This window comes from Simochromis diagramma, unplaced genomic scaffold (assembly GCF_900408965.1).
Source record: "Simochromis diagramma unplaced genomic scaffold, fSimDia1.1 OVJJ01000456.1, whole genome shotgun sequence".
Classification (NCBI taxonomy): domain Eukaryota; kingdom Metazoa; phylum Chordata; class Actinopteri; order Cichliformes; family Cichlidae; genus Simochromis; species Simochromis diagramma.
In genome coordinates, this window is record NW_024387186.1 from 938,422 (window position 1) to 965,309 (window position 26,888).

The 26,888-nt window shown below is 45.7% G+C and overlaps 1 protein-coding gene and 1 long non-coding RNA gene across 6 annotated transcripts in view; one reads left to right on the forward strand and one right to left on the reverse strand.

Moving 5' to 3' along the window:
* The window catches only part of mapkbp1 (mitogen-activated protein kinase binding protein 1), a 40,082-nt gene that overhangs the window by 3,392 nt on the left and 9,802 nt on the right, over window positions 1-26,888 (reverse strand). For 3 of the 5 annotated variants that reach the window (XM_040049782.1, XM_040049786.1, XM_040049785.1), the window contains exons 3-29: window positions 18,721-18,783; window positions 18,579-18,636; window positions 18,321-18,491; window positions 18,097-18,234; window positions 17,836-18,018; window positions 17,719-17,736; window positions 17,072-17,232; window positions 16,600-16,798; window positions 15,129-15,275; window positions 13,244-13,449; window positions 13,078-13,169; window positions 10,834-10,959; window positions 10,665-10,735; window positions 10,305-10,426; window positions 9,306-9,381; window positions 9,115-9,226; window positions 8,903-8,966; window positions 5,340-5,468; window positions 4,990-5,108; window positions 4,867-4,898; window positions 3,630-3,770; window positions 3,434-3,544; window positions 3,148-3,251; window positions 2,943-3,070; window positions 2,682-2,852; window positions 2,484-2,565; window positions 1,850-2,253 (exon numbers count right to left, since the gene is read on the reverse strand). In XM_040049782.1, the coding sequence (XP_039905716.1) occupies window positions 1,850-2,253; window positions 2,484-2,565; window positions 2,682-2,852; window positions 2,943-3,070; window positions 3,148-3,251; window positions 3,434-3,544; window positions 3,630-3,770; window positions 4,867-4,898; window positions 4,990-5,108; window positions 5,340-5,468; window positions 8,903-8,966; window positions 9,115-9,226; window positions 9,306-9,381; window positions 10,305-10,426; window positions 10,665-10,735; window positions 10,834-10,959; window positions 13,078-13,169; window positions 13,244-13,449; window positions 15,129-15,275; window positions 16,600-16,798; window positions 17,072-17,232; window positions 17,719-17,736; window positions 17,836-18,018; window positions 18,097-18,234; window positions 18,321-18,491; window positions 18,579-18,636; window positions 18,721-18,783 (3,428 nt within the window). The remainder of the gene's footprint in view (window positions 1-1,849; window positions 2,254-2,483; window positions 2,566-2,681; window positions 2,853-2,942; window positions 3,071-3,147; window positions 3,252-3,433; window positions 3,545-3,629; window positions 3,771-4,866; window positions 4,899-4,989; window positions 5,109-5,339; window positions 5,469-8,902; window positions 8,967-9,114; window positions 9,227-9,305; window positions 9,382-10,304; window positions 10,427-10,664; window positions 10,736-10,833; window positions 10,960-13,077; window positions 13,170-13,243; window positions 13,450-15,128; window positions 15,276-16,599; window positions 16,799-17,071; window positions 17,233-17,718; window positions 17,737-17,835; window positions 18,019-18,096; window positions 18,235-18,320; window positions 18,492-18,578; window positions 18,637-18,720; window positions 18,784-26,888) is intronic. The other 2 variants (XM_040049783.1, XM_040049784.1) reach the window with 2 other exon arrangements.
* Window positions 6,643-7,933, forward strand: LOC120745125. The gene is made up of 2 exons (XR_005698565.1): window positions 6,643-7,637; window positions 7,741-7,933. It is a non-coding gene; the product is annotated as an uncharacterized LOC120745125 (long non-coding RNA).

The window sequence follows — 26,888 nt, forward strand, 5'->3', positions numbered from 1 at the left end:
CTCTTTCGAGGATGCCAATGTTCACATTTTGGACAGAGAGGACAGATGGTTTGAAAGAGTGAAAGAAGCATCTATGTCCACTGTGAGTGACCATCTTTGAACAGAGGCGGGGCTTACGACACCAGCTGTCTGCCATCTATAATCCAGTTTTGAGATCCTTCCCAGACACCTTAATGGCCACTCACACCCTGGGCCATCTGATCTCAGGAAATCACATGATAGGGTGGGGCCAGGTTTCACAATGAGCTCACCCGAAACTCTGGCTGATTGGGACCCACACCCATTTTCACACCTTGGCTCATGTGATTAGAGGATCATCAGGGGGTCCTTTTGTCCCTCTGTGGGGGGATACTCCCACTAGGTTTAAATCTGGGACTCCCCACCATTTGACCCTAGAACTGAAGAAGCTTCTTGGATGAGAGGTGAAACATCTTCAAGCAACTTAAAGAAGTCCAGACGCTTTTCTTTGCAAGCTCCTTTGACTACGATGACCTGGATGACTGAGAACTTTCACAGACAGCTTATCCTGATGTTTTGTCTCGTAGTGCCGTCTTAAATTAAATTCCTTCATTACAGCCACATTAGCTCCACTAATAAGACACAGGGGTTTACCAGCATGTCTGTAAACATATATTCAGTCTCCCACTGGTGCTGAAAGTCTCTGCTTTCAGAATCAACTTTTCTCTCCACCATTGTGAGCGGCGAGCTTCAATAACAGAAGTTTGACTTGATTGACGCGGGAATGTTCCCAGTTAGCCTAGCCAAGGAGGCTGCAGTGCTGCATTATGGGATCTGTAGTTTGTATATTATTAGCGCCTCATATCGCCGGGCCATGCATAACAATAATAATAACTCTGTATAAAATGATCTCGCGGATGTGATGTGGCCCGCGGGCCTTGACTTTGACACATGTGGCATAGATGAAGCTAACAGAGCCACAGTGCTAACTTATATCAAACAGCGTTGGTTTTACTGGCTCAAATCAAAGACTTATAATAATCAGGCCCCATCTTATCTTAATGACCTTGTAGTACCATATCACCCTATTAGAGCACTTCGCTCTCGCTCTGCAGGCCTACTTGTTGTTCCTAGAGTATTTAAAAGTAGAATGGGAGGGAGAGCCTTCAGTTTTCAGGCCCCTCTTCTGTGGAACCAGCTTCCAGTTTGGATTCAGGAGACAGACACTATCTCTACTTTTAAGATTAGGCTTAAAACTTTCCTTTTTGCTAAAGCATATAGTTAGGGCTGGACCAGGTGACCCTGAATCCTCCCTTAGTTATGCTGCAATAGACGTAGGCTGCCGGGGGATTCCCATGATGCATTGAGTTTTTCCTTTCCAGTCACCTTTCTCGCTCACTATGTATTAATAGACCTCTCTGCATTGAATCATATCTGTTATTAACCTCTGTCTCTCTTCCACAGCATGTCTTTTATTCTGTTTTCCTTCTCTCACCCCAACCGGTCGCAGCAGATGGCCGCCCCTCCCTGAGCCTAGTTCTGCCGGAGGTTTCTTCCTGTTAAAAGGGAGTTTTTCCTTCCCACTGTCGCCAAAGTGCTAGCTCATAGGGGGGTCATATGATTGTTGGGTTTTTCTCTGTATCTATGAAGCGCCTTGAGGCGACTTTTGTTGTGATTTGGCGCTATATAAATAAAATTGAATTGACGTAACATTTAATTTCTACAGTCACAGCCAACGTGGGTGTGGTTAGTCTGCTAGCTTTAATTTAGCTTCTTTATGTCCAGGTGAGCGCTCATACTCAGGTGTACAGTGTATGCAGCTGCTTGGGGGTCCACAGTCTCTTTTGGTTCTTGTGCTGTTTACCTGTTTGTGTGGTGAGCTGAGTGTTACCTGTGTCAGTCAGCAGGCTGTGGACTGACTGAGCCTTTCGAAGTCCACCAGAGTTGAGATGGGAGGCGGCAGCCCGGGCTGTCGGTCCCTGGTTCCTCCTGCACTCCACTGCAGTTTGGGCCTTCTTCTTGAGTGGGGAGGGTCGGTGGACCTGCTGGGTCAAGGTGGTCTCCTCCTCTAGGATCCGGAGCTGGTTTGAACCATGAGGAGGCTGGGCTTGGTCCTGAAATGAGGTGGCCTGAGCCTGGTTCTGTTTTTGGGTTTGGTCCTGGGTCCACGGCACCTTCCCGTCCTGCCTCTGGCTCTCTTCCATCAGAGGTCGGACCTCGGAGACCAGCGGACGAGTCTTTGGCTCCCCCGCGCCAACCCCCGAGGTCCGAGATGGGAGAGGAAGCACGGTCCGGCTGAGAGAGCGAGAGAAAAGAAAAGGTCTGAGTGATCCACCACACGTGTGCGTGGAGACCCCACAGAGTCAGTGTTCAGGCCACACTGTGTCTACAACAAGTATTCTCCTGTCCCATAGCTGAGCTGCACGTCTGCATTCAGGAAGCTGTTATTGTTTTTCAATAAAGTTTGGTTTGAATGGACCTGTGTGTGTGTGTAATTATTGATCTGTGTGTGACGGTGATCCTACCTTGTGGCTGTGCTTTGGGTGAGGAACCTGGACGAGATGCTCAGACTCTCACTGGAGCTGTGAGACGCTCTGCTCGGACTTCCTGTCAACACACAGGTCACATGTTCAGGTGTAGGTGAGTCTGCTGTGATTCAAATCCTGTTGCTTAGGACTGGGAGGAAAAATGCTGAAATCAGTTGCTAAGCTCTGCCGCCGTACCTGAGGCAGAAAGGTCAGCGAGCGTCACAAAGTGCTCCTTCAGGAACGCCTCCTGGTCGGGAGTCTGGGGTACGGGTTTCCTGCACTCCCCGCCACCTGCTCCTCTGTCTTCCTCGTCCTCCAGCTCAGAGGAGTTTCCGTCCATGCTGAGAAGCTCTGTGGGCTCAGAGTCTGATGGGCAGAAGAAGAGGGTTGGGCTGATAAAGACAGGTGAGAGGAAGCAGCAGCGAGGTGGCTCACAGACAGGTGAGTGCATCTCACCGTATCCTGCAGGTCTGCTGGGACTCGACAGTCTGGAGCTGAATCCCAGCGAGCAGCCGCTGTCGGGACTCGGTTTGTCCGGCCGTGCACCTTCAGCAGCAGGACATGCCTCCTTCACCTGGAACTCACTGACAGCAGGGGGAGGGGCTTATTTGCTGGTAAAAGTTAACGTCATCTGAATTCTCAGGACAGGAAGCAGTCCTACCTGCCTGCCAGGCTCACTCTGTCCTCCCATTGGTCCGGATACAGCACTGGGTTCTCTCTGTCTGCGCTCTGATTGGACAGGAGGATAAACTCTGGTCTGTGTACCTGTACGTACAGGATGACATCACACATCTGAGTAAGGTTCAGCTCACAGTGTCCTTCAGAGCTGGAGCCACAAACCAGCATCAAACCCACGAAGGACTTCCTGCTGTTACTACACCCTGCGCCCCTCCCAGGTCACAATGAGAGACGCCCCTTTCTCTCACTGTGACCTGACATACACAAACCTGCAGGCTGATGGTGCTCCCAAGCTCCTGATTGGTCCTGTGAAGCTCCTCCGCACCTTGACCCTTCCTCATCTTGCTGCAGTGGGAGTGGCTAACATCAAGTGGGCGTGTCTTCACAGAATAAACAGGACCATTAATGCTAGTTAATCAGTTGCGGGTGTGTTTTTTTTTGAATAGTGTCTCTGAGTGTCCTGACCTCCGCCTGCTTGTCGGGGCAGAAAGAGTCCAGCAGTCTCAGGTCCAGCATGGACTTCACCGTCAGAACCCCGTCAGCGTCGCACATCCTCCTGGACCAGCGCCGGCGAGGGAGTCGTGCCCCAGATAAGCCCCCATCCTGCTGAGTCACAAACAGAAGCCCTTCAAATATCTGCTTGGGTTACATCATCAGATCATATTTTAAACATTAGTTCAGTTCTCAAACCCAGCAGCTGTCTGTTGTACATTTGAGTGTTCGTTCTAACGTCACACCTGTTGTTACATACGTACTATGTTTATTAGAGGAGCTTAAGCTTGTTTCTGTCATAGAGCTTATTAGACATAAATATGTAAATGCAAATTTTGCCGATGTGCTTAAGATACTTTTTTTTTTTTTTTTTAAAGTATCTTTTTATCTGAAGTCAGATTTAACGAGGTGGAGCTTTGGGCCTAATGAACAGGATAGAATCAATAACGATCTACCACGCCTGCTTTAGCTTTTCCAAACTCTCCCCACTGAAATCCCGAAACAACAATTCGTGGAATGGGACAAGATAGTTTCCCGCTATTTATGGTTGGGGAAAAACCCAGTACAGTACACTACAATTACCAAAGGACAGGGGCGGTCCATATTTACTATGTCTGAAGGACTGTTATTATTCTGCCCGGCTACGGCCATGAGTTTATGTGATTCTTTGTTTAAATCTCGGTGGAAAGACACAGAAGAATGAGCTACTAATGGCCCTCCAATCCAAGCCATGGTAGCAGACGGTAAACTAAAGTTGCGTTTGAAAGATCCTGATGATAACTGGATAAAATCAACTTTTAAGATCTGGAAGGAGGTGTGCCAAGAGAACAAGCTTAACAAGGCAGAATTGATGCTAAGATGGTTTGCTTTTGGTACAGGGTTCCCACCCAACCAGGGTGACATTATCATAATAATCATGATAATAATAAATTAGAAATACAACTGGGAACTATTACTTACATCTTACTACAGTTTTGAGAAATTGAAATTCTGTTGGCTATTTGTATGTTGTAAAGTTCCTTCTGTAAATTCTTTGTACAAGATCACCAATAAAAACTACAAATATATAAAAAAAACAACAACTCTCTCTCACGAGGACGGACTTGCTAGAGCGCCCCCTTCAGGTAAAAACCATTTAATGAGCTGTTTCATCCCAACAATGAAACAGAATGAAATAATCAGTTAAAGGTCAAAGGTCACATGCACCAACCTTCCTGCTGCCGTACACCTCATCAGACGCCTCTGAGGGGAAGAAACAAGAAACGTTGTCAGTGCAGGTTAAAGGTCACCTGACCTCTGACGAATCCATCGAGTCATTCAGTTTCTAACACACCTGTTTCCTGTTGCACATTTCCTGCTGTGTCCGAGTACGGACAGCCAAGCTCCTCCCCCTCCTCCTCCTCCTTGTCACTGTCAGACAACATGGTGACCACAGGAGTCGTTGACGCCTCCCTGCCGCACAAACACTCAAGTTCAAGTCAGCACGCAGAGCCGCGACCATGTGACCTCACACTAGGATTCAGGACAGAGGTCACAGAGGTCACAGAGGTCAAGCTCACTGCAGGTTATTTTATTTTAAATCAGGCTGACTGTGGGTCAGTTTTTTTGTTTTCATGGATGCGTTTGATCGCAGAGTTTGGTTTGTTTTCTTCAGGTGAGTCTGAACATCATCATCACGTTTACCTGAGCTTCACGGCTCTCTGCTGAGGTGCACTCTGGGAACTGGGATTGCTGCAGGGGGGTCTAAGGTCAGCAAGACGCTGCCTCATCCTGATGGTGAGCTCTGGACTCAGACGCCACACGAAGATACAGCTACACACACACACACACAGACACACGTGTGTATTTATATCCTTGTGGGGACACCTCATTGACATAATGCTTTCCCTAGCCGCTGACCCTGACCCTAAACATAACCATAACCTAATTGTGACCTTTTTTCAACCATCTTTGTTCTGTTAATGGAATGAAACTTCCCACAGGTGTGTATTTTTTTCAGATTTTTTAATTTTCAACATCAGCTTCTTCAAAATGTCAATAATATTCACTGTACACCAAATTGTTCCTCTTGACTCAATCGTGGCCATTTTTGGCCAATTGAAACCCATTATAACCACCTTTATTGAGTCCTTGTTATTGACAGTACTATATCATGTGATTTAGGTCAAATTGCTTTCATTCTGAACTCAACACAAAAAAAAATTGTAGTTTTTAATGTTTTTTACCAAATTACATCATTTACCCATTTTTGGCCAATCAAGCGATTTCATGTAATATTCAGAGTTTCTAGTAGCGGCCTTCGATGGCTTACCACACTCCAATGGACCAGAATAATGAAACAATTTTGACATAGGTTTGGTCTTAAGGATCTAATAGTTTGTGTTTGTGCATGACATTGCAGCACAAACATGTATTTGCAAGATAGACTGGAATAAATAATGATGCATCAAACATTACATAGCTTTACATTACATTGAGCTTTGAGGTTCCCAGTCAAACTTAGCTTTGAAGCACATGTTAAAAGCACTTTTACTCTTGTATTTTTCATAAAAAGATACCATACCCAAAATATTAACTCTAGAAACAAAAACAAAAAAACCGAATCACAGGACATTTTGCAGAGTTCAAACCTGCAGCTGCAGCACAAACAACAACAAACACTGTTTGTAAACGTGTCCTGGAGTTTATACAGGTGCAGACGTTGCTATTGCTGTAAGTAAGCCCAACAGCTTCCAGATCATTTATTCTGGCTGTATGGCAAGAAGGTCATCACTGCTTCAAGCACTGCCTATATGATCTGATCAGAGAGCAAGGACAGCAGCAGTCCTCTGCCCTTGAAGAAAAGACATCTGCCCAAGATGAAGAAACTTCCTCTCCAGAAGATGAGGGGACAATCTCCAAAGAAGCTGACTGCACATCACCACTGATGATGAGTACTAGCCAGTGCCTGAATCCTCTTCTTTGGGGGAGGATTGGGGTTGGGGGGGCATGGAGGTGGAGGCCGAGCAGCTGATGGAAAAGAACATAGGGGCATTTTCTGAGACCGAGGAGCCGGTGACTGAGTGGATCCCTCATGAAAGGAAAACCATGTGGGTCCCACCACTGAAGAGGGACTGCTCTACAATCCAGTACCCACTGGTATCAAACCAGGGGTCACCCTGTATGCAGTTCCCTGCATTAGCAGCCTGAGATCTACTTTTGACTTTTTTATAACAAAGGAGATCTTTTGGCTGCTGTGCACCCTTACAAACCTGCATGGGAGGTGAAGGTGTGAGGATTGGAGGATTATAGATGAAGTGGAGATGTGAGCCTAAACCAGAATAAAGCAATACATAGCATGTTGGATGACAACACTGGAAGTTCTCAGGAAGTAAAAAAAGGCATGGGGTTCAGACTCCAACTGACGGAGGAGCTCCGAGGACAACGTCTTTCCTTTGGGCACCTTGGCAGAGGAACTCCTCAGATGAAAACTGGCACAGGGGAAACAACCCAGAGCTTCCTCCCCAGCTCCTCCAGTTGCAACAGAGGAAGATTTTGTTGTCTGTCTTTGGCTTCACCAAAACTACCACGGCGATATCCCACATGCCAAAGCAACGGAGGAATGTGCTTCATTTGACAGCAACACACAAGGAACCAGCAGTCAGTGATGAGGAATAAAGGATGCGTGAAGGCAAGAAGCAATCCTGGACTACAATAGGCACAAATATTGCTTGGATAACTTAGAGGATGTTGGCACCTCGAGTTGTTGAAGGAAAACTAACTGATGGCTGATGGCTCTTCTCTCCAATCTCCTGGATGTCTTGGGATACGATGCCTTTGTCCCGCCGGAAACAACTTCACTGAAGTGGGGGAGTGCTCTACAACCTACAAATGAAGAGTGATCCTGGGAGAGCTGGGACACATGCTGGTGACCTCAACAACTGCAAGACACCCATGTCCCTGATTCTCAGCCACTTCTGCCATTGATCTCAAGATACAGTAGTCTGAACCAGAGTGTGACCCACATCCCACCAATGAAATGAGAAGGTGCAAAAGGCGCACCTCCAGGATTGGAACAGCAGCCCCTTGCACCAGGTGTAGAAAGTGTGCCTACAAAAACCACTCTACTGTGGTTAGTACATCCTGCTGCTAATGAGGATGCACACAGAAGCACACCGGAATATAAAGTTCAATCATTTTATTGGTCATTTCAGTGGTTATTTGGTCATTAAATTGCCTTTCTGGCCACTAACACACCATGTGTGATTTTCTTTTTGGCCATTCAACCCCCCCCCAAAAAAAGTAAAAATAAATCACTGTTACTGTTACTGACCTGCAATGATAATAAAAAAATATTAGGTTTCATCATTCATATGCTAAAAATGTGAACTTTATTACTATTTTTACTATAATAATACATAATCTGACTGGTATTCAAAGGGTATAATATCTGAATTTGAATTATATTTTGGTTTTAAAAAATCAAGTGTCAATGAAAGTAAAAAATGTTTTAATATATATTAATTTTATAGCATTTTGTAAACATAAACAGGGGGTGGACATTTTTGGCCACAAACAAGCTGAGAGGGAGTTTTTTTGTTTTTCTGGTGGTGGTGATTTTATGCTTTTATCCCTATTTAAATCATTACAATTATGTGATTTAACTGGTATTTAAAGGGTTAAAATTATGGATTTGATTAAAATTTTGGTCTTGATGAACAGCACTGATGCTAATCTAAAAAATAAAGTCAAAAAAAGTGGACTTTTTTCTTAATATATATGAATTTTATAGCATTTTGTAAATGTAAACAAGGGGTGGCCATTTTTGGCCACGAACAAGCTGAGAGGGAGTTTTTATGTTTTTGCTCTCCCTGCAGAAAAATAACAATGCATTATAATCAATGTTGATGTGAATCAATTACATGCCCCAGACTCTACTATTAATAACACAAGAAATTTCAGTAGCAATGCAATCATATAAAATTGTGAGATTTGAGGTTGCCTTCCAGCTAGTGCAGTGGGCAAACAAACTGGTGTTTAAAGTGTTAAAAATGTAAAAAGTAATAATTATTTTATATTTATGAAAAGAACTGAAGTTACTTAAAAGCTTTATGCAGAAAAAATGGCAAAAAAAACATAAAAATAATAAAAATTACAGACCTAATCTGTTGGTGGCCACCAACAGATTAGGTCTTTGAACAAACCCAGAGGATTAATAAAGGTGTGGAGGGCTGTGGGTGGGTGCGGGGGGTTCAGGTGAGGCGTACCTGTCTCCTGACACGGTGATCAGGTGTCTGCAGTCATTGCTGAACTTTAACCCCGTTATGATCTCTGGAACAGGAAGAAAAAGGGCCAGATTTGAAATAACTTTACTGGAATCACAGCCGTGTGTAAAAGCTCTGGTTTTAAATAAAGCTTTGAAAGAACTGGCTCTGCTGTCAGCGGTCATTAATCGTGTCTGTAACTGACGGCGACTGACCCGAGTGTCCGAACATGGTGGCCACGCACTCTCCTGAGTACAGGTCGAAGATGCCAATGTTCTTGTCTGAGCAGGAGGTGGCGATGAAGAGCCCTGACGGGTCTATCTGCACCTGAGGACGCAGGAGGAGTCGGTTATTGTATGTCCCTGTTCCCATGGAAACATCATCATGGTACCCACACCTTTCTGACCTTAATGAGTGTCCCGTCTTCGCCCTGAGAGCCTTTGTAGAGCTTCTTCTGTTTCCCGTTACTGATGTTAAAGATCCTGCAGGGTGAGACACAGCACGCCGCCATCATCGTCATCATCATCATCATCATCGGCAGCAGTATTTACAGACAAACTAAAAACATGATCCACAGACAGGAAGTGAGGGGATGAAGCGACCGGAGACCAGCTGCCACAGACCTCACCAGAAAAATAAAACTACTTCCTGGATGTAATGACAGTTACAGCCATAAGGTGGCAGCAACGCACCTTAAAGCAGGAAGGAAGCTGCCGAAAGTTTGCATGGCAGTGAATGGGAGCGCCAGTAAAGGTTTAAATCCAAACAAACATGTGATACACCCATGTGTATTTGTACACATTCATGTGTTTACATCTACAACGCGCAGGTATGTTCAGAAAACCAGCTCGAAGCTGAGAAACGCTTCCGTTTGGAGCTGCAGAAGGTTGAACAAGTCAACTCTGAACTAATCCCATCAAAACCATTCACAGGAACAGGAAACACCAGTGCTGCTTACTGGGCCGATCACATTGATAAAGCTGTAACCAGCAGGGGGCAGCATGACTGGTCGGATCGTCCCCACTGATAGATAATCAATACATGAAGCCTTTCCCCTAAAAGTGGGGCTTTTAATGTGAAAGTCATTTGGTTTCTGCTTCTCTGGGGTTGCTGCTTTTAATGTGAAATACTTTGGAAGGTGCTGTAAACATACAGAAGGAAGAAAGAACCCAGAGAGGAGGAGGTGGTTAATCCTGCTACTCTCACTGGCTGCTGGGTAATCTGACTGATCTGAGCTAAAGGTGGATTAAAGTCCAGGCTCATCCAGCGTCTCATTGGCTGATTGCTAGTCACTTTTCAGTTCCAGCTTTGAAACGGCTTCTGCTGATCACTGACTGGACGCCTGCAGGCAGACTGCATCATGGGAGTTGTAGTTGGTCACAACCTTTCATCGGTCGGACGTTACCTGATGCTGCGGTCCTGACAGCCCACCGCTGCGTACGTCCCGGTCGGCTCGACGTCCATGTCGTACAGCGTCGTCTTCCTGACGGCGTGATGCGTCCGCGTGAACTCCAATCCCTCCCCTGTCTGAGGAGGAGCAGAGAGAAGAGGAAGCACCACATGACCACGAAGTACCAGAAGGAGTTTTTTTACATCACTTCACCTGGAAACACGTGAACGAAAACTGCATTCAACTGTGCAAGAACTGACCTCGGATCAGTGACGGAGCCACGAGCGCAACACTCAGCAGTACTATTACTTCGCTACAGGTACTATTAATATGTTCAGAAGTACTAATGTGTACTCACACGGGCCTCGGTCTCACCTGCTGAGCCGTGCGAAAGTAGACACTCTTATCGGCGCCGCAGCTGATCATCCTCACCTTCCCCTCATTGGCTGACAGACAGGAAGAAGAACGTCACAGGTTAGACGCTAGCAGCAAACTTACAGCAGCAAGGGGTAGAGGGTAAAAGAGGTCAAAGGTCAGACAGTACCAGCAAATCTGACGGCAGTGATGGAGGACGAGTGCTCATCCAGAGTCTGAACCAGGCTGTAATCTCTGCCCACATCCAGGACGTGGATCAGACGGTCCCGGCCGGCCGTGGCCAATAACTGGAGACCTGAGAGAGACGCGTAAACGTGGTTGGACAAACGTTCTCTTTAAACGCCCTGAAGTGTCACAACGGTGAACGGTCTGATCGCCGTAACGCCTACAAGACAAAGCTGAGGGAAACGCTGGCCCTTTATCGCTAACCTGCGCTTCTCCTTGTCTGACATCACATCACACGAGCCAATAGGAAGTCTGAGTGAACATTTCCACGCTGATATTTATCTCGGTGTTAAAAGGACCTGCTGTAATCAGCTGACTCAAAGCACAAAAGACCCCCGCCCCCTCCCCCAATGCCTCGCTGCAGTCAAAAATAGAGTCCCCACAAACCGCAAAGGCGGGTGCGCACACACACACACACACAGCTGTGGCTTCATCTGTGTGACTCCAATAATCCAATGAACCTCTGGAGGAGGATGAAAACATGTCTGAAGGCCAGCACGGCGCTGCTATGGCGTTATTTTTGTGCCACTATTCTGAGTGCACGTAAAAAAAGTTTGCAGGTACTAGTGTTGCATTTTGAGGAGAAATTTATTTTCAGCAAAGAAAAGAATTTGAGTGAACAAAATTCATTGCTGCGTGCAAAAAATGTATTTCAGTGTTTGCTATTATCCACACACACACACACACACACACACACACACACACACACACACACACACACACACACACACACACACACAGAGCAGCCCCTCTCGCTCAGTTTTTGCATTTGCGCCTGCTCGCAACGTGTTGCTCGCGCTCTCAACATTTCTGCCCGTGCGCGCTCAACCCTTTTGTTTTGATTTTCTCAGATTTTTTTGCATCCAAGTCTGTGACTGGCTGGTTTTGTGGCACAAATATAAAAGTGTAGAGAAAGAGTTGAGCGCGCACGGGCAGAAATGTTGAGAGCGCGAGCAACACATTGTGTGTGTACGTGTGTGCACCTGCAAATTTTTTTTTACATGCGCTCAGAATAGTGGCACAAAAGTAACGCATACGCTGCGGCCCAGCCACCACTGCACCGCGTTAGCGTCTGCTTTTAGCCGCTCGCAATGGTAAAGTCAGTTATAACGAGCACTGTGTGGGTGTAAATCATGGAAGCACACGGCTGACTTTAACTACATTAGCTTATGTCAGCAGCTCTTCTCACAGATAAAACTCTCCCACTCTCTTTATAACTTTAGAGCGTCCTTTCACACAAAACAGAAAATGGTGTAAAACCAAACACACAGCAAAATGACCTCACTTTTACGCGTCCTGAAAATAAGGGCCAATTTACAGAAACACAAGTACTTTTATTTTGAAAATCTGAGGTCAGTCTTGCTAGTTGGATGTTGCAGGTTTATGTGGTGGAACACAGGAAATTCTCTCTGCGGGGACACCAACCAAAATGACTGAAAACCACAGACGGAGCCGGCTGTAAGTCAGAAAGGAACGCTCACAACCACAGAAACACATAATTACACACATACCAATTTAACAAGCTCCAGTGACATCACTTCCTGTAGAGAGATGTCGACTCAGCAAAAAGGACGAGCTTTTTGTTTTCCAAGAGGAAGAGAAACAAAGGACCTCGAGTCAGAGGACAACTAATCTGTAAGACTGACCTCTGACCTTCAAAATCAAGTCAAACCAGCAGGGGGAAGGCCGGGGATAATGTCAGGTATCGTAAGCGTCTACGTTTCCTCCCTTTAAGGCAGGGGTGTCCATCTCCATCTCCAGGCCTCGAGTGCCGGTGTCCTGCAGACGCGTCCCTGATTCAGCACAGCTGATTTAAATGGCTGAATGACCTCGTGTCCAGGGTGAGATCTAAAACCTGCAGGACACCGGCCCTCGAGGCCTGGAGTTGGAACCCCTTCTTTAAGGGGTCCTTTCAGTAATCGTTGTCTGTACATTCAAGGCTTCATTAACATGAGGAGAACATTTTTCACAATAAAGCCATTTCAAAATAAGAGCGGTGATGGAATATTTTAGTTTTCTATCAGGGAATAAAAACGGATGTTGGGTTTATAGCACAGCGTTAGTTTCACAGAGTGAAAATATCTTTAAAGTATTTATATCTTTTCTTTAGGATATATTTAAACTGTCTTTGAGGAACTGTTTCCAGCGCTGCGTTGTGTTCCCACACTGGTCTGGGATGGTTTCTCACCTGTGTCCGGTTTGGAGAACTCGAGGCAGAGGATGTCGGAGTCGTGAGCCTGAACGTTCAGAATTTCCTCCATGACGTCCAGGTCGTGGATCCTAAAACACACCGACGTCACACCAACGTCACGCACACGCACCATTTCCGTGGCAACCTGCCCACCTCCACTCACCTGAGGATCCCCGTGCGATCTCCAGAGGCCAGGTGATGTCCATCAGGGCTGACTCTCAGGGTCCTAATGCCCGCCCTGCTCTGGTCCACCTGCTGCCCCTCCGTCACCGATGACCCCGCCTTCTCTGTACCCGCAGCAATGCTGACGCTCTCCGTGTCCAGGAGGCCAGTTACGTTGTCGTCCACGTACACGACCTTCTGCAGGTCCTGCGGGGACAGAGGTCATAGGTCAGTGTAGCACAGATGTACAGTGGGGCAAAAAAGTATTTAGTCAGCCACCGATTGTGCAAGTTCCCCCACTTAAAATGATGACAGAGGTCAGTAATTTGCACCAGAGGTACACTTCAACTGTGAGAGACAGAATGTGAAAAAAAAATCCATGAATTCACATGGTAGGATTTGTAAAGAATTTATTCGTAAATCAGGGTGGAAAATAAGTATTTGGTCACCTCAAACAAGGAAAATCTCTGGCTCTCACAGACCTGTAACGTCTTCTGTAAGAAGCTTTTCTGTCCCCCACTCGTTACCTGTATGAATGGCACCTGTTTGAACTCATCATCTGTATAAAAGACACCTGTCCACAGCCTCAAACAGTCAGACTCCAAACTCCGCCATGGCCAAGACCAAAGAGCTTTCGAAGGACACCAGGAAAAGTATTGTAGACCTGCACCAGACTGGGAAGAGTGAATCTACAATAGGCAAGCAGCTTGGTGTGAAAAAATCAACTGTGGGAGCAATCATCAGAAAATGGAAGACATACAAGACCACTGATAATCTCCCTCGATCTGGGGCTCCACGCAAGATCTCATCCCGTGGGGTCAAAATGATCATGAGAACGGTGAGCAAAGATCCCAGAACCACACGGGAGGACCTGGTGAATGACCTGCAGAGAGCTGGGACCAAAGTAACAAAGGTCACCATCAGTAACACACTACAACGGCAGGGAATCAAATCCCGCAGTGCCAGACGTGTTCCGCTGCTGAAGCCAGTGCATGTCCAGGCCCGTCTGAAGTTTGCCAGAGAGCACATGGATGATACAGCAGAGGATTGGGAGAATGTCATGTGGTCAGATGAAACCAAAGTAGAACTTTTCGGTATAAACTCAACTCGTCGTGTTTGGAGGAAGAAGAATACTGAGTTGCATCCCAAGAACACCATACCTACTGTGAAGCATGGGGGTGGAAACATCATGCTATGGGGCTGTTTTTCTGCCAAGGGGACAGGACGACTGATCCGTGTTAAGGACAGAATGAATGGGGCCATGTATCGTGAGATTTTGAGCCAAAACCTCCTTCCATCAGTGAGAACTTTGAAGATGAAACGAGGCTGGGTCTTCCAACATGACAATGATCCAAAACACACCGCCCGGGCAACAAAGGCGTGGCTCCGTAAGAAGCATTTGAAAGTCCTGGAGTGGCCTAGCCAGTCTCCAGACCTCAACCCCATAGAAAATCTGTGGCGGGAGTTGAAAGTCCGTGTTGCTCGGCGACAGCCCCAAAACATCACTGCTCTCGAGAAGATCTGCATGGAGGAATGGGCCAAAATACCAGCTACTGTGTGTGCAAACCTGCTAAAGACCTATATTAAACGTTTGACCTCTGTTATTGCCAACAAAGGTTATGTTACAAAGTATTGAGTTGTATTTTTGTCATTGACCAAATACTTATTTTCCACCCTGATTTACGAATAAATTCTTTACAAATCCTACCATGTGAATTCATGGATTTTTTTTTCACATTCTGTCTCTCACAGTTGAAGTGTACCTCTGGTGCAAATTACTGACCTCTGTCATCATTTTAGGTGGGGGAACTTGCACAATCGGTGGCTGACTAAATACTTTTTTGCCCCACTGTAGGTGTACGATGTGCAGGTGCGTGCTGTCCTACGTTGCTCAGGATGTTCCTGTGGAGGGCGCTGTGCCCGTCAATGCTCCACAGTCGGATGGTGTTATCTGAGGAGCAGGACAGGAAGGAGCCGCGGGGAAGGCACGTTTTACCACCTCCTCCTTTTTCTCCTCCACCCTCGGGGTACACCTGCACAACAGTTACAGGTGAGACACAGGTTAGCAGACTTTGTACGCACAGTAATCCAGAGTTTGGATTACTGTCCAAACTCTGGGTCCTGCTGTTGGGTGGAGGCGGCACAGCTGGAGGCAGAGTAATCCCCGCCTGGTGGATGATTTACTCACAGAGCTCAGAGTGTGGTTGGAGAGTAAAATTTTACCGAGGTTAGAGCTCACACCTGTGCACCACACCTGTACCCGTTTCCCCTCAGACGCTGAGCTTCACGATACACGTCTATAAACTTTAACCTGTCGGGAGGGCGTGACCGAGGCCAGGCTGCGCTCTGTTTGTGACGTAGCACACTCGTTAGCTTTGTTTGGCATTATGAGCACGTCCGACACAAAACTACACAACGAGTAGCCGAGTCTGAGCTGCTGACGGTCTGAGAACCATCATCATCATCAACTTTATTTATAAAGCACTTTAAAACAACCACAGCTGACACAAAGTGCTGTACATTGGAACTGTAAAATAAAATTACATGAGATATAAATAAAAAACAAATAAAAGAAGAGTGAAATCATTCATTAAATAACTACTTCAATTAAAAGAGAAACTAAGTCTCACTGAGGTTAAAAGCCAAGGAATAAAAGTGGGTTTTAAGACGTGATTTAAGAGTGGACAGTGAAAGGGCCTCTCTAACGTGCAATTCCATAATTTTGGAGCCACAATAGAGAAGGCCCTGTCCCCTCTGAGCTTCCTCCTGGATCTCGGTACCTCCAGGAGCAGCTGGTCAGCTGACCTGAGAGACCAACAGGGTATGTGGGGATGAAGAAGCTCAGAGAGGTAAGGCGGGGCAAGACTGTGAAGGCATTTAAAAACAAACATAAGAATTTTAAAATTAACTCTAAAAGACACAGGCAGCCAGTGCAGAGAGGCTAGCACAGGGGTTATATGCTCTCTTTTTTGAGTTCCTGTTAGGAGTCGTGCAGCCGCATTTTGAACCAGCTGCAGACGTGAGAGCAATGACTGACTGACCCCCACATAAAGTGAGTTACAGTCGTCCAGGCGGGAAGAAATAAAAGCATGGATCACTGTTTCAAGGTGCTGCCTCGAAAGAAAAGATTTTACTCTTGCCAGTCGCCTTAAATGATAAAAACTGGACTTCACCACTGCTCTGATTTGGTTGTCCAATTTAAAATCATTGTCCAACTTAAAACCAAGGTCAGTAACAACAGGTTTAACCACACAAAAATATCCTCACAAACACAGACATCGATGACACACTGTTACGCCCCCATGGTTTCAATGTATGAGCAAGGCCCCATAACATCAGTAAAACCAGCACACTGACCTCCAGGCTCCACACACAGGATGAGTGATAGAGGGCGGAGTAAAGTTTTCCCGCCTTGCGGGGGTCACGGAGATCGCGGATGTCCCAAACATAAACGCTGTGGTCGTTGTAGACACATGACAGCCAGCGATTGGCGGGGTCGTAGGTCACTGCCACGGTGTCCGGGTAACGAGACTCCAGCCTGCAGGAGAACAGCTGACTGACAAAGACAAAGAGGAAGAACAATGAGAGCTGCGGTTTCCATGGAAACTGTTTCCATGATCAGCTGAGCTCTAAGTAAAAACCAGGTTTCCTGTTCTGTGTTTAAACAAAGATGTGCAGACTGGCGCCATGTGACCTCTGACACGTGTTTGTCAGCTAAACATGGCGACGGCGTTCTCAGTGACGACTACTATGGGCTAACGTGCACTATAGTGGGGCTACATACTGACTACAGTAAGCTGTAGTAAAATAAGGTACAGGTGTGTGTTACCTGGCTTCCACCATACTGGCGACATCAACGCCAAGGCAGTGTGGGCGGGGCAGGGTGCACAGGAAGTGCAGGTTGGTGGGGCTGAAGGCTCGAACCGTCCCATCGGAGCAGCCACAGAAGATGAAGTCATCAGTGACGCACAGACAGGTGGCCTGAGACGTCTGAGGACACACGGACAGGTAAGTACACGCACCTCCACCTGAGCTGTGACAGAATGCAGTAATACTGCAGTACTAACGCTAAAGTGCTGATACTACTGCAGTGCAGGACGGTGCTGCGATGGAGAGGGTGACGTGCCAGAGTGGGCGTGGTGATGTTACAGCCATGAGGTAGTTAAACGTGGACCTGGTTTGAAATTGACCAATGAGGGTGAGATGAAGGGAGTGGGTGTGTCTGATCTTTGTCACCAGAAACGTTTTTTTGCTGTAAAAATCGCTCCTCGCCGTTCAGCCGCCACGGCGCCGTGTCAGAGAGGATCGATAGCAAATGAACATTGTGATTAATAATGATGTCACACAGTCAGCTGCTGTGGTGGGAGGAGCTGTGGTGAAAGGCAGAGTTTGAAATGAAACAACGTAAACACGTTTGGTGGCGGCGTGTGTGTGTGGGATGTATTCGCGGCGGGCTGAGGTGGGACGAGGACTTACGGCGACAGAGTCGACCCTCTGCGCAGGAAGCAGAGGAGGAAGCAGAGCGTTAGAGCAGAAACAGTGACATCACGCGACCACTGTGTAGACGCCTGCTATCAGGCTGCACGCACTCACCCTTAACTCCACCCACTTGTCGAGGAGCCGCCGGTCGTTGAACTCGCACAGCAGGCCGGAGGAGGTGATGCAGAAGGTGGAGGCGGCTTGTCTGCCCCGCCCACACGCCACATCACTGAAGAAGTTATTCCTCAGCTCGCCGAGCAGTCCCGAGCGCCCGAGCAAGGGCACGGTGGCATTCACCTGCAGACACAGAAACCATCAGTAACCGCACAGGAAGTCCCAGCCGATCAATCTTTAGGTGGGCGGTCACGCGGGAACCTTGCAGGTCTTGGCGTGGTCCAGGTACCAGAACTTGACGTGTCGGTTTCCAGCGGTAACGAAGTAGGAGCTGTCATCCGAGAAGGAGACGGCGGTCACTTTGCTGGACACCTTATTGGACGCCACGACTACGTTTTTCTGAAACGGACAGACAGCAGCAGGTGAGCACGAAGACCTTTTCTCAGGTGGCATCTCTCAGGTGCACTCGGCCACGCCTCCGTCACCTTCCAGTTCCATACGTTGACCACCATGTCGTGCTGGTAGCCCACGCTGACAATGTACTTCCCATTTGGAGAGAACGCCACACACGCAATGCCATATTTATGTTCCTGCAGCTCGCACACCTGAATGCACTCTGATACCTCCCAGACCCGGACCGCCGGCATGTGACCACTCTGAGGAAGACAAGAAGGAAAAAAATAAGCATCATCTCTCACCTGAGGCACCAGGTGAACACCTGAGCGCTGTCGTCGCATGCTCACCTCTCCTGTGACCACATACTTCCCGTCCGGCGAAAATGCCAGCGTCGTGATTGCCTTCCTGTAACAGGAAACGGTCTTTATTCCATGTTTTCCTTACAGAAGCCGACAAGAAGTGTGATCTGATTGGCTGCTGGAGTCTTACCTGGAGCTGTTGAAGATGTGATGCTGTTTGTTCTTCCGTGGATTCAGCAGCACGACCACACACCTGCAATCACACGGCCAGGTAACATGATCAAAACACTCATTCACAGGAAGTGAATGAGTGTTTGAAAACAAACGATTATTTTGATAGCCGACTAGTCACAGATTAATTTTGCGATTAGTCGACTAATCAGATCATCATCCATTGGACGTAAAACTACAGCTTATTGCACCAGCACCATCTGCTCTTATATAGCTATCATTAGCTTACAGCTTTAAGTGTTTAAGGTATGTGCTAACTAAAAATAAAGACAAGATGATAGTTTATTAAATTTTAATGACATTTGCAGATTGTTTCGGTGAAGTTTAATAAACTCAGCCGTCTGCCCCTTGATATCTAAAATATAATGGGACACCGGAGTATATTCTGGAGCATCTCACACTTCTGATAATCAGCTGTCTGCTTGACGTTTATTTAGCTGTGTAAAAACTATAACTTTGATCTCAGCCAAAACGATTTACTCAGGAACAAATAAAATACTTAAAAAAAAGCCAAACAATAACAACAAATTATCTAAGTGACTTATATATCATGTTTAACCTGAGTAGCGAAAGACGGCGGTGGGTTTGAAGCCGGGAGTCCGGTGTTCTCACGGCTCTAGTGAGCCTTGCCCCCAGCTCGCTATCGAGCTAGTGGGTAACAGACATCTCCAAAAACATTGGAGCGCTTTTGAAAATATGTGGTGTCTTGATAAACTGAGCAGATATTTGAGGTTTACACAGCTACATTCTCGCCTGAAAATATGTTAAACGTTTATTTTGTGACCCAGAAAGAATAATAAGAGTAATATTAAAACTAACTAACTGCCGCCATTGTTGGAAACTGAGCTGGGCTGCGCTATGAATTCTGGGACAGAGCTACTTCTTCTTCTTCTGGGTTTAACGGCAGCTGGCATCCTTGTACATGCAGTGCTGCCATCTTCTGCTTCAGTCCGTTATTACACTCTTAAAACCTACTACTTATTCCTGCGTCTTTTGTGATCTTACAAAGCTTCAAACGATGCGTCGACTATTAAATTAGTCGTCGACGATTTTGATAGTCGACGTAATCATGACTAATCGACTAATCGTGGCAGCCCTAACAGGAAGGCAGAGAAAGTTGTCTGGTTTCCAAAATAAAAGACCTGGGACAGTTTTCCTTCAATAGGATGGAGGAAAATGTCCATCCTATCCGGTTGTTAAGTGATGACGTGACGAATCCTACTTCCGGGCCTAAAGTAGTCTGCATTTAATATGGCTTTTGTGTTGTTAACATGTTTAATGTTATGTATTTTCTTCTATTTAATCTCAACAAGCTCCTAAAACAGTCAGTGATCACTGTTGACCTCCCTCGGCTTTTATTACCGCTAATCATTTATTTAAGCTCAGTTTTTAAAACCTTAGGATGTAACTACAGCCCAGCCCATGCAGCAGTATATGAATGACTAACCTCATATTGTGGATGGATTATCTCAGTTGTTCTCCTGGCTGAAGTTTGGTCCTTTTACAGCATCCTGCCATGCGATTACATTTGTTCCTGACCACCGAGAACACTCACATTAACTTTTATCGAGTGAAAAAAAAGTTAGCTTGTTTATATTATGCTAACATAGCTGTGTCGCTAGCGGTCACGTAGCACATCATTATATACCAGCTAGCCAAACTTCAGTAACCCTACAAACGTCACTGCTGTTTAGTTTTCTGTCTTCATTTATGTTGGACGTGATAACAGAGCTGTACGTTTTAATTTGTTTCCAAACCGCCGCAGTCAGGACATGCTATATTGTATTTAGATAGAAGCTAGCGAGCTAACTTCCTGCTAACTTCTAACTCCGTTAAATGTCATAAATTCCGTTTTCATGGATGCCTGGATGTTAAACTCAGTTGTTACACCTGGTAGAGCAGAACGCTGATCATTTTATTAAAGATGAAAGACTTTAGACAGTTTTTCAACTCTCAGTAATGCCACAGTGATCGTTTGATATATGGACCTGCAGCGGAGTTTAGGCCCAGACACGGCTAGTGATGTCAGACTTTACAACCGGATTGCCCGAGGATGGGGCAATAGGATGGACTATTGAAACCAGCCCACTGAAGGAACAATGTCATTATGCAAATGTCCTGTTTATAAGATTGGGGGAAACCTGCAGTCAGCTGAGACTGAAGAAGTCACCTGGATGAGTGACGAAACGTTTCTCCCACTGAAAACATCCAGATGAACAGAATCAACTTTTGGAGATGGAGGAAAATCTCACAGTTTCAAAATAAAAGCTTTCAGTTAGCTATTGGCTGTTACCAACATGCCTTAAATATGTGAATTTTGCAAAACAAAAGGTCAGACTTAATTTTATAAAATAAACAGGATGCTCAGCAATGCCAGGTTTTCAAAGTAAAAACCTCCCAAGTTTCCCCACTTCAAGCATTAGCAGGAAGCTGCAGACGAAGTCAGGCACGAGCAACAATCCCACCTCGATTTGGTTTCTACAGCAAAATTCACCAAGAAGAAGGAGCAGAGCATTCTGGGAGATTAAGGCTGTATCCCAATTCAGGGTCTGGCTGCATTTTAAGGCCGATTACGTCACAGTGGCGCGCCGAAGGCTGTCCCAATTCAAAGGCTGCTCAAAATGCGGCCCTCAAATGCGTTGTAACAGGGCGGCCCTTAGCGGCTGGAAACACAGTGAGATGGACCAAGGCAAGTGTAGTGGAACAAAAGTATTTATTTGCTATACAGCTCTCCTTACAACAATTAACTTGTCAAGCTTCTTCACAGTACAAAATCCATCCTCTAATGACAACTGGCAGCCTTAAATATGTTCAGCTGTCACAGACTTAACCATTATTCCACTCTCAGGTAAATTCTTAAATCCCAACCTTCCACCACAGTATACAATATATCAATAAGAATAAATAAATACATTTTCATATTTACATATTAATAAATATTTCACACTTTAATGTTACACCAAACCCAATATTATAAAAACCCAGAAACCCAAGCACAAAAAGATTCACCACACTCTCTTTACCAATGGTCTCTCCCGGAACCTTTAAATGGTGTCTGAACCCCCGGGGAAACATTTGCCCAAACACGTTGAAGAGGACACAGGCAAGAAAGGTGAGTAATCATTATCTTACACTTATTTGCACCACTTTTATCCCTAGATTTCACACACACATTTGCATTAGTTTTCCTTACTGGTAAACCTTAATCACAATCTCAATCACCATTCTTCTCTCCTGACAGACAACCACCACATTCCTTGATGAGGAGCAGCTGTGCAGGATCTGAAATAAGGCTACCAACTGATTTTAAAATTCCCAATAAATAGTCAATAAATATTTAAACTTCTTGTGTGCAAATCCATGCTTAAAGTGCAATGCTAAATAAAGTGCTTGATAAGGTGCTTTTAATAAAGTGAAAGGTGTGCTCTAAAGTGCTATACAGATAATATAAATAAATGCAGTAAGGGAGTCCTCTTCCTTACATGCGTCCTTCATTTCCCTGAATTTTAAGGCTGTGGCAGACTTCGTGGTCCCATATATCCCACAATTCATAGCGCGGCAGTCGGTGTGGATAATTCTGCCGCAAAATACGGCAGGAGCGGAGCGGCCGAAGAGTAAACTGTGAAAAGTAAGTACTGAATATTGTCACTTATTTATGTGCAAATGTTTAATAATGAAGAACATTAAAACATTGCTGTTGGCCACATGTCGGCAAACTTATTTGCCAATAGCGGTGTTTGTACGTTCAGCTTTTACTTGCTTTTAAAGCCTTTAAAATATAATAATACAATAGTCGACCTTAATCTTACAGAGAATGTGATGATTTTGTGGATAATTAAAGTCAGTCATATATCCACAAACACAAGCTGAAAGTCAGTGATGCTGCTCTGTTTGCAGTCCTGAATATCACAGCACAAGCAGGATTCACTGCACTGTTAATGTTAGCTATGTTACATTGCTGCCTCTGTTCGGTGGTGTCGAGCCAAACTGACTTTAACATGTGTTTGAACGAGCTGACGGTTCACTCGTTAAGCTGAAAGAAAGATGCTTTAATCACAGGAGTCACACATGTGTCCACTGTACCATCTGGGAACTCTTCTTGTTTAGCACTCGTAATAACACAAACACTAAATCCTCCTTCTCTGGTGCTGTTGTGTAGCAGTGTGTACACCTGAGACTGTCACCTGTCTGTCTGTCCTGCACTGTCTCTGTTTCTTTCTCTCTGATTGTGGAATAAAAGTATTTGAATCCTGCAGCTTATCACACATTTGATTTCCATGTGTGACAACTGCAAGTGTCCAGAGTGAGGACAGACTGAGGGACCCACTGCTGCACATCATCTGTGAGGCTTTGCACCCCTGATGATCCACCAGGACAAACTCAGCAGTGTGTGAGGAAGAGGAGGAGGAAGAGCCAGCAGCAGCTGACAGATGGAGAGAATAGACAGACTGTTCCCTGTTTGTGAAGGACTGCTAGAAACGTTTAAAATAACTAATTGTCTGTCCTGAATCAGTCTTATTAGGTAATGTTCAAATAATGTTATCATCCCAGTGTTTCCAGTGTGGGAGAAAGTACTCAGGGCCTTCAAGTTACACACTATGAAAGGCAGCAACAAGTTTAATGTTCAGAAACCTAAAGTATGTATCAGCAGCAGAATGGAGCTAAAAATAAATGTTTGTTTCAGTTCTATGAAGCTTTGAGTATTTTGGATTAGTAGCACTGCTGTGTTTGTTGCGTCATGTTGCTGTAATTGTTTATATGCTTTATATATTCTGAGGTAAGTTGATCTATAGTGTTACATCATATTCTATAAGGATGTTATGTGTTTGGATACTTTCTACCCAGTTTGACCCATTTAGCAGAAGTCAGCCTGTTTAAGGCTCTGATATCTATTCTGTATGACTTAAAGCAGTTATGACATGGTCTGATTTTCTCACCCAATAAAGGAATAGTTCATATATCAGTCTACTCTTCATTCTATCAGACACAGTTATCACAGCTCGTACATTTTCTTTTTACACATATATGTAAGCATTGAGCCAAATTCAGTAATGACAACATATAAAAAGAACAATATTTGTCTCTTATATATAATACATCTATAGATACACTGTCAAAGATACTTGAGTGTCTTTGAGTGAAGATTTAAGGTGACAGGACATAAATAGCTGCAACTTGAATCTTTACTGAAGCTCAGTATTTGACACAGAGTTCACTCACATGTGCTGTACCAGTGTACCTGCACATGTGATGTGACAATAGAAGTGATTTGATTTGAGAGTTCAAACTCACTGCTGTAATAACTAATAATGATTAGTATAATAACTATAATAATGGCCATCTCATATTTACACTGACTTTAGTCTCATGAACGACATTAACTATTTGTTATTTACTAGCTAATCTTATATAACTGTTCAGTACAGAAATGAAGCCCAACAATCATGTTTTACAGTCCTGTGGTCTCAGCCTCAGATACTTATCAAATCACACAAAGCTCGTGTAGAAACAAACAAACAAATGAACAAAATATGTTCTCCTTCATTTCTGTCAGCCACACGTTTCCAGCTATCATGGTTGCTAGGCAACCTGGGCAGCGCGACGGAGGCTAGACCGTCCCATTTCACAAGCCTCGCACTTCCGGCCTCAGCGGTCTTTGAGTACGCGGCACCTTGAGGACCGTTGAGGCTGCAGACCGTGAATTGGGATACAGCCAATGATCCTGAGGAGACTACTACAACCTGTGAACAGGTAGCCATGGAAAACAAACCTGCTGTAAACAGGTTTGTTTCCTGTCAGCTGATGAGCAGAGATGGTCAGCGTGCTGCAGTAAGTGGGCGGTGCCAGTCCTGAGACACCTGTGCAGGTGTTTCCTCCCTGTGACTATCTCAGACCATTGTTTATGTCAACCCCCCCCCGCCGTGGTTCTCTTTATGTTCATGTTAAATAAATGAGACTCAGTGCCCCCCCTGCACCTGTGGTTACTCAGAAGCATCCACACACTTTGCCGTGCACGGTTACCTGCAACAGCTTGTTTGATTCTCCTCCCCTCACTCACGCCCGCTCTGTCAGCCGTCTGAGCTTCTGTCTGCGTTCACTGAAAACTCTTTTGTCTGTGCGGTTTGTGTTCAGGGCACACCTGTGTGAAGAGCTCACATGTGAACAGCTCTTCTTCTGATTGGATGGTACCTGTGTGGGAGCGGTTGCCCACAGCTCCCACACAGGACGGTGTCAGCGTGGCTTCAGAGAAGGTTTAAAGATGGCGGTCAGACCTGCTGACTCACACTCACACACACACTCTGTAAATGAAACTCGTGGATGTGGGTCACACACCTGCAGTCACACTGCAGAGCACTCAATTCTCCCACAGGACATGAAGGCAGCGTGGACCTGCCTGACTTCCCCTGTATAAACAGAGCAGCTCTAATGTGCGTCTTTTTGGTGACTGTGTGCGTCCGAGCTCAACCTTCATCCAGCAGATCCACAGAGACCCCATCAGGACCTCATGCTTCCAAACACATCACCCGTGTTTATAAAAAGCTCGATGTTCACCTAAACCTGACCCTGAAGAGGTCACCAGGGTGCAGCGGACGTCAGCGGCAGGTAGAGTCACTGTGGAACCCACAGAGAGCCAATGAGCACGTGCAGACGGCTGCTCTGAAACAGACCTGATATCAACGAGTGAGCTGTAACACAGAGCCAGGAGAGCTCACACACACACAGCTAGATGACTCACACACACAGCTAGATGACTCACACACACACAGGGATTATACATGTGTCTGTCTGTGTGTGAGTCTGTGTGTGTGTGAGATCAGCTGTGAAGCCTGCGGCAGATTAAAGGAGCAGCCACAAACAACTACCCGCTGACGCCTTATTGGTCGGATCAGTTCATCAAAGCAAAACAGCTTTGTTGCTGAGGCGGATCTGGACCTGCTAGTGAGTGTGTGTGTGTGTGTGTGTGTGTGTGTGTGTGTGTGTGTGTGTGTGTGTGTGTGTGTGTGTGTGTGTGTGTGTGTGTGCAGATAAACATGTCGTGCTGCTGACTGTTCGTCTGGAAGCCGCTGAATCAGCAGCCAGTTACAGTCTTCCTCACACACACACACACACACACACACACACACACACACACAGTCGACTGCGCCTCCTTCACAGATAGAGGAGGACATAAAGACAGTTAAACCTCAGTGAAGCTGCTGCAGTTCTCAGTGTGGCCTGATGGTGGCAGCGCTTGATGCGGCAGAGAGCGTTTATTTAGTTTATCGTCATGGAAACATGTAGGAGGTTCACGGGAGATGCTGATGGACATTTTTTAGCCGTCGTGTACTCGTTAGCTGTTAGCCGCGGCAGCGTGGCCACGCCCACACACAGCACCAAGCAACTGGGTTTAATCAGTAGACGTACGTGGGCGAGCAACAGCTTCGTAGGGATGTGTGCGATTAATCGACTAGACGAGGAGGTGTTGCTGTTGTCATTTGATCTTGTGGTTTACATTTTCATCCAATGACAGTAAATAGTTGCATTCTAATGTTACGCAGCCACCTGCCACCAGATGGGGCAGCGATGGTGAGAAACGCCATAAATCTGTTAATCTGGACTCTTTTTTTTTATGTTCTAAATTCTTATTTCTTGTTTTTATTTTGCTGCTGGAACAAATGAACTTCCCTAAGCAGAGACAATAATATTTCTATTTTATTTCTATCTTACTCAGCAGTTGTTTCTTTTAAGGGCGAGAGAGTGACATCACAGAAACAGGCTTCTAAAAGGGGTGGATGGTTCTCCCTCAGCGACAGCTGGGCGGGCCTCCGAGTAGAGGGTAGAGTAGAGTACAAGCTGCAGTAACACAGTACATTCTGCAGTAACACAGTACATTCTGCAGTAACGCAGTACAAGCTGCAGTAACGCAGTGCAAGCTGCAGTAACGCAGTGCAAACTGCAGTAACGCAGTACATTCTGCAGTAATGCAGTAATTTCTGCAGTAACGCAGTACAAGCTGCAGTAACGCAGTACATTCTGCAGTAACGCAGTAATTTCTGCAGTAATGCAGTAATTTCTGCAGTAATGCAGTATAAGCTGCAGTAACAGTACAAGCTGCAGTAACACAGTACATTCTGCAGTAACGCAGTA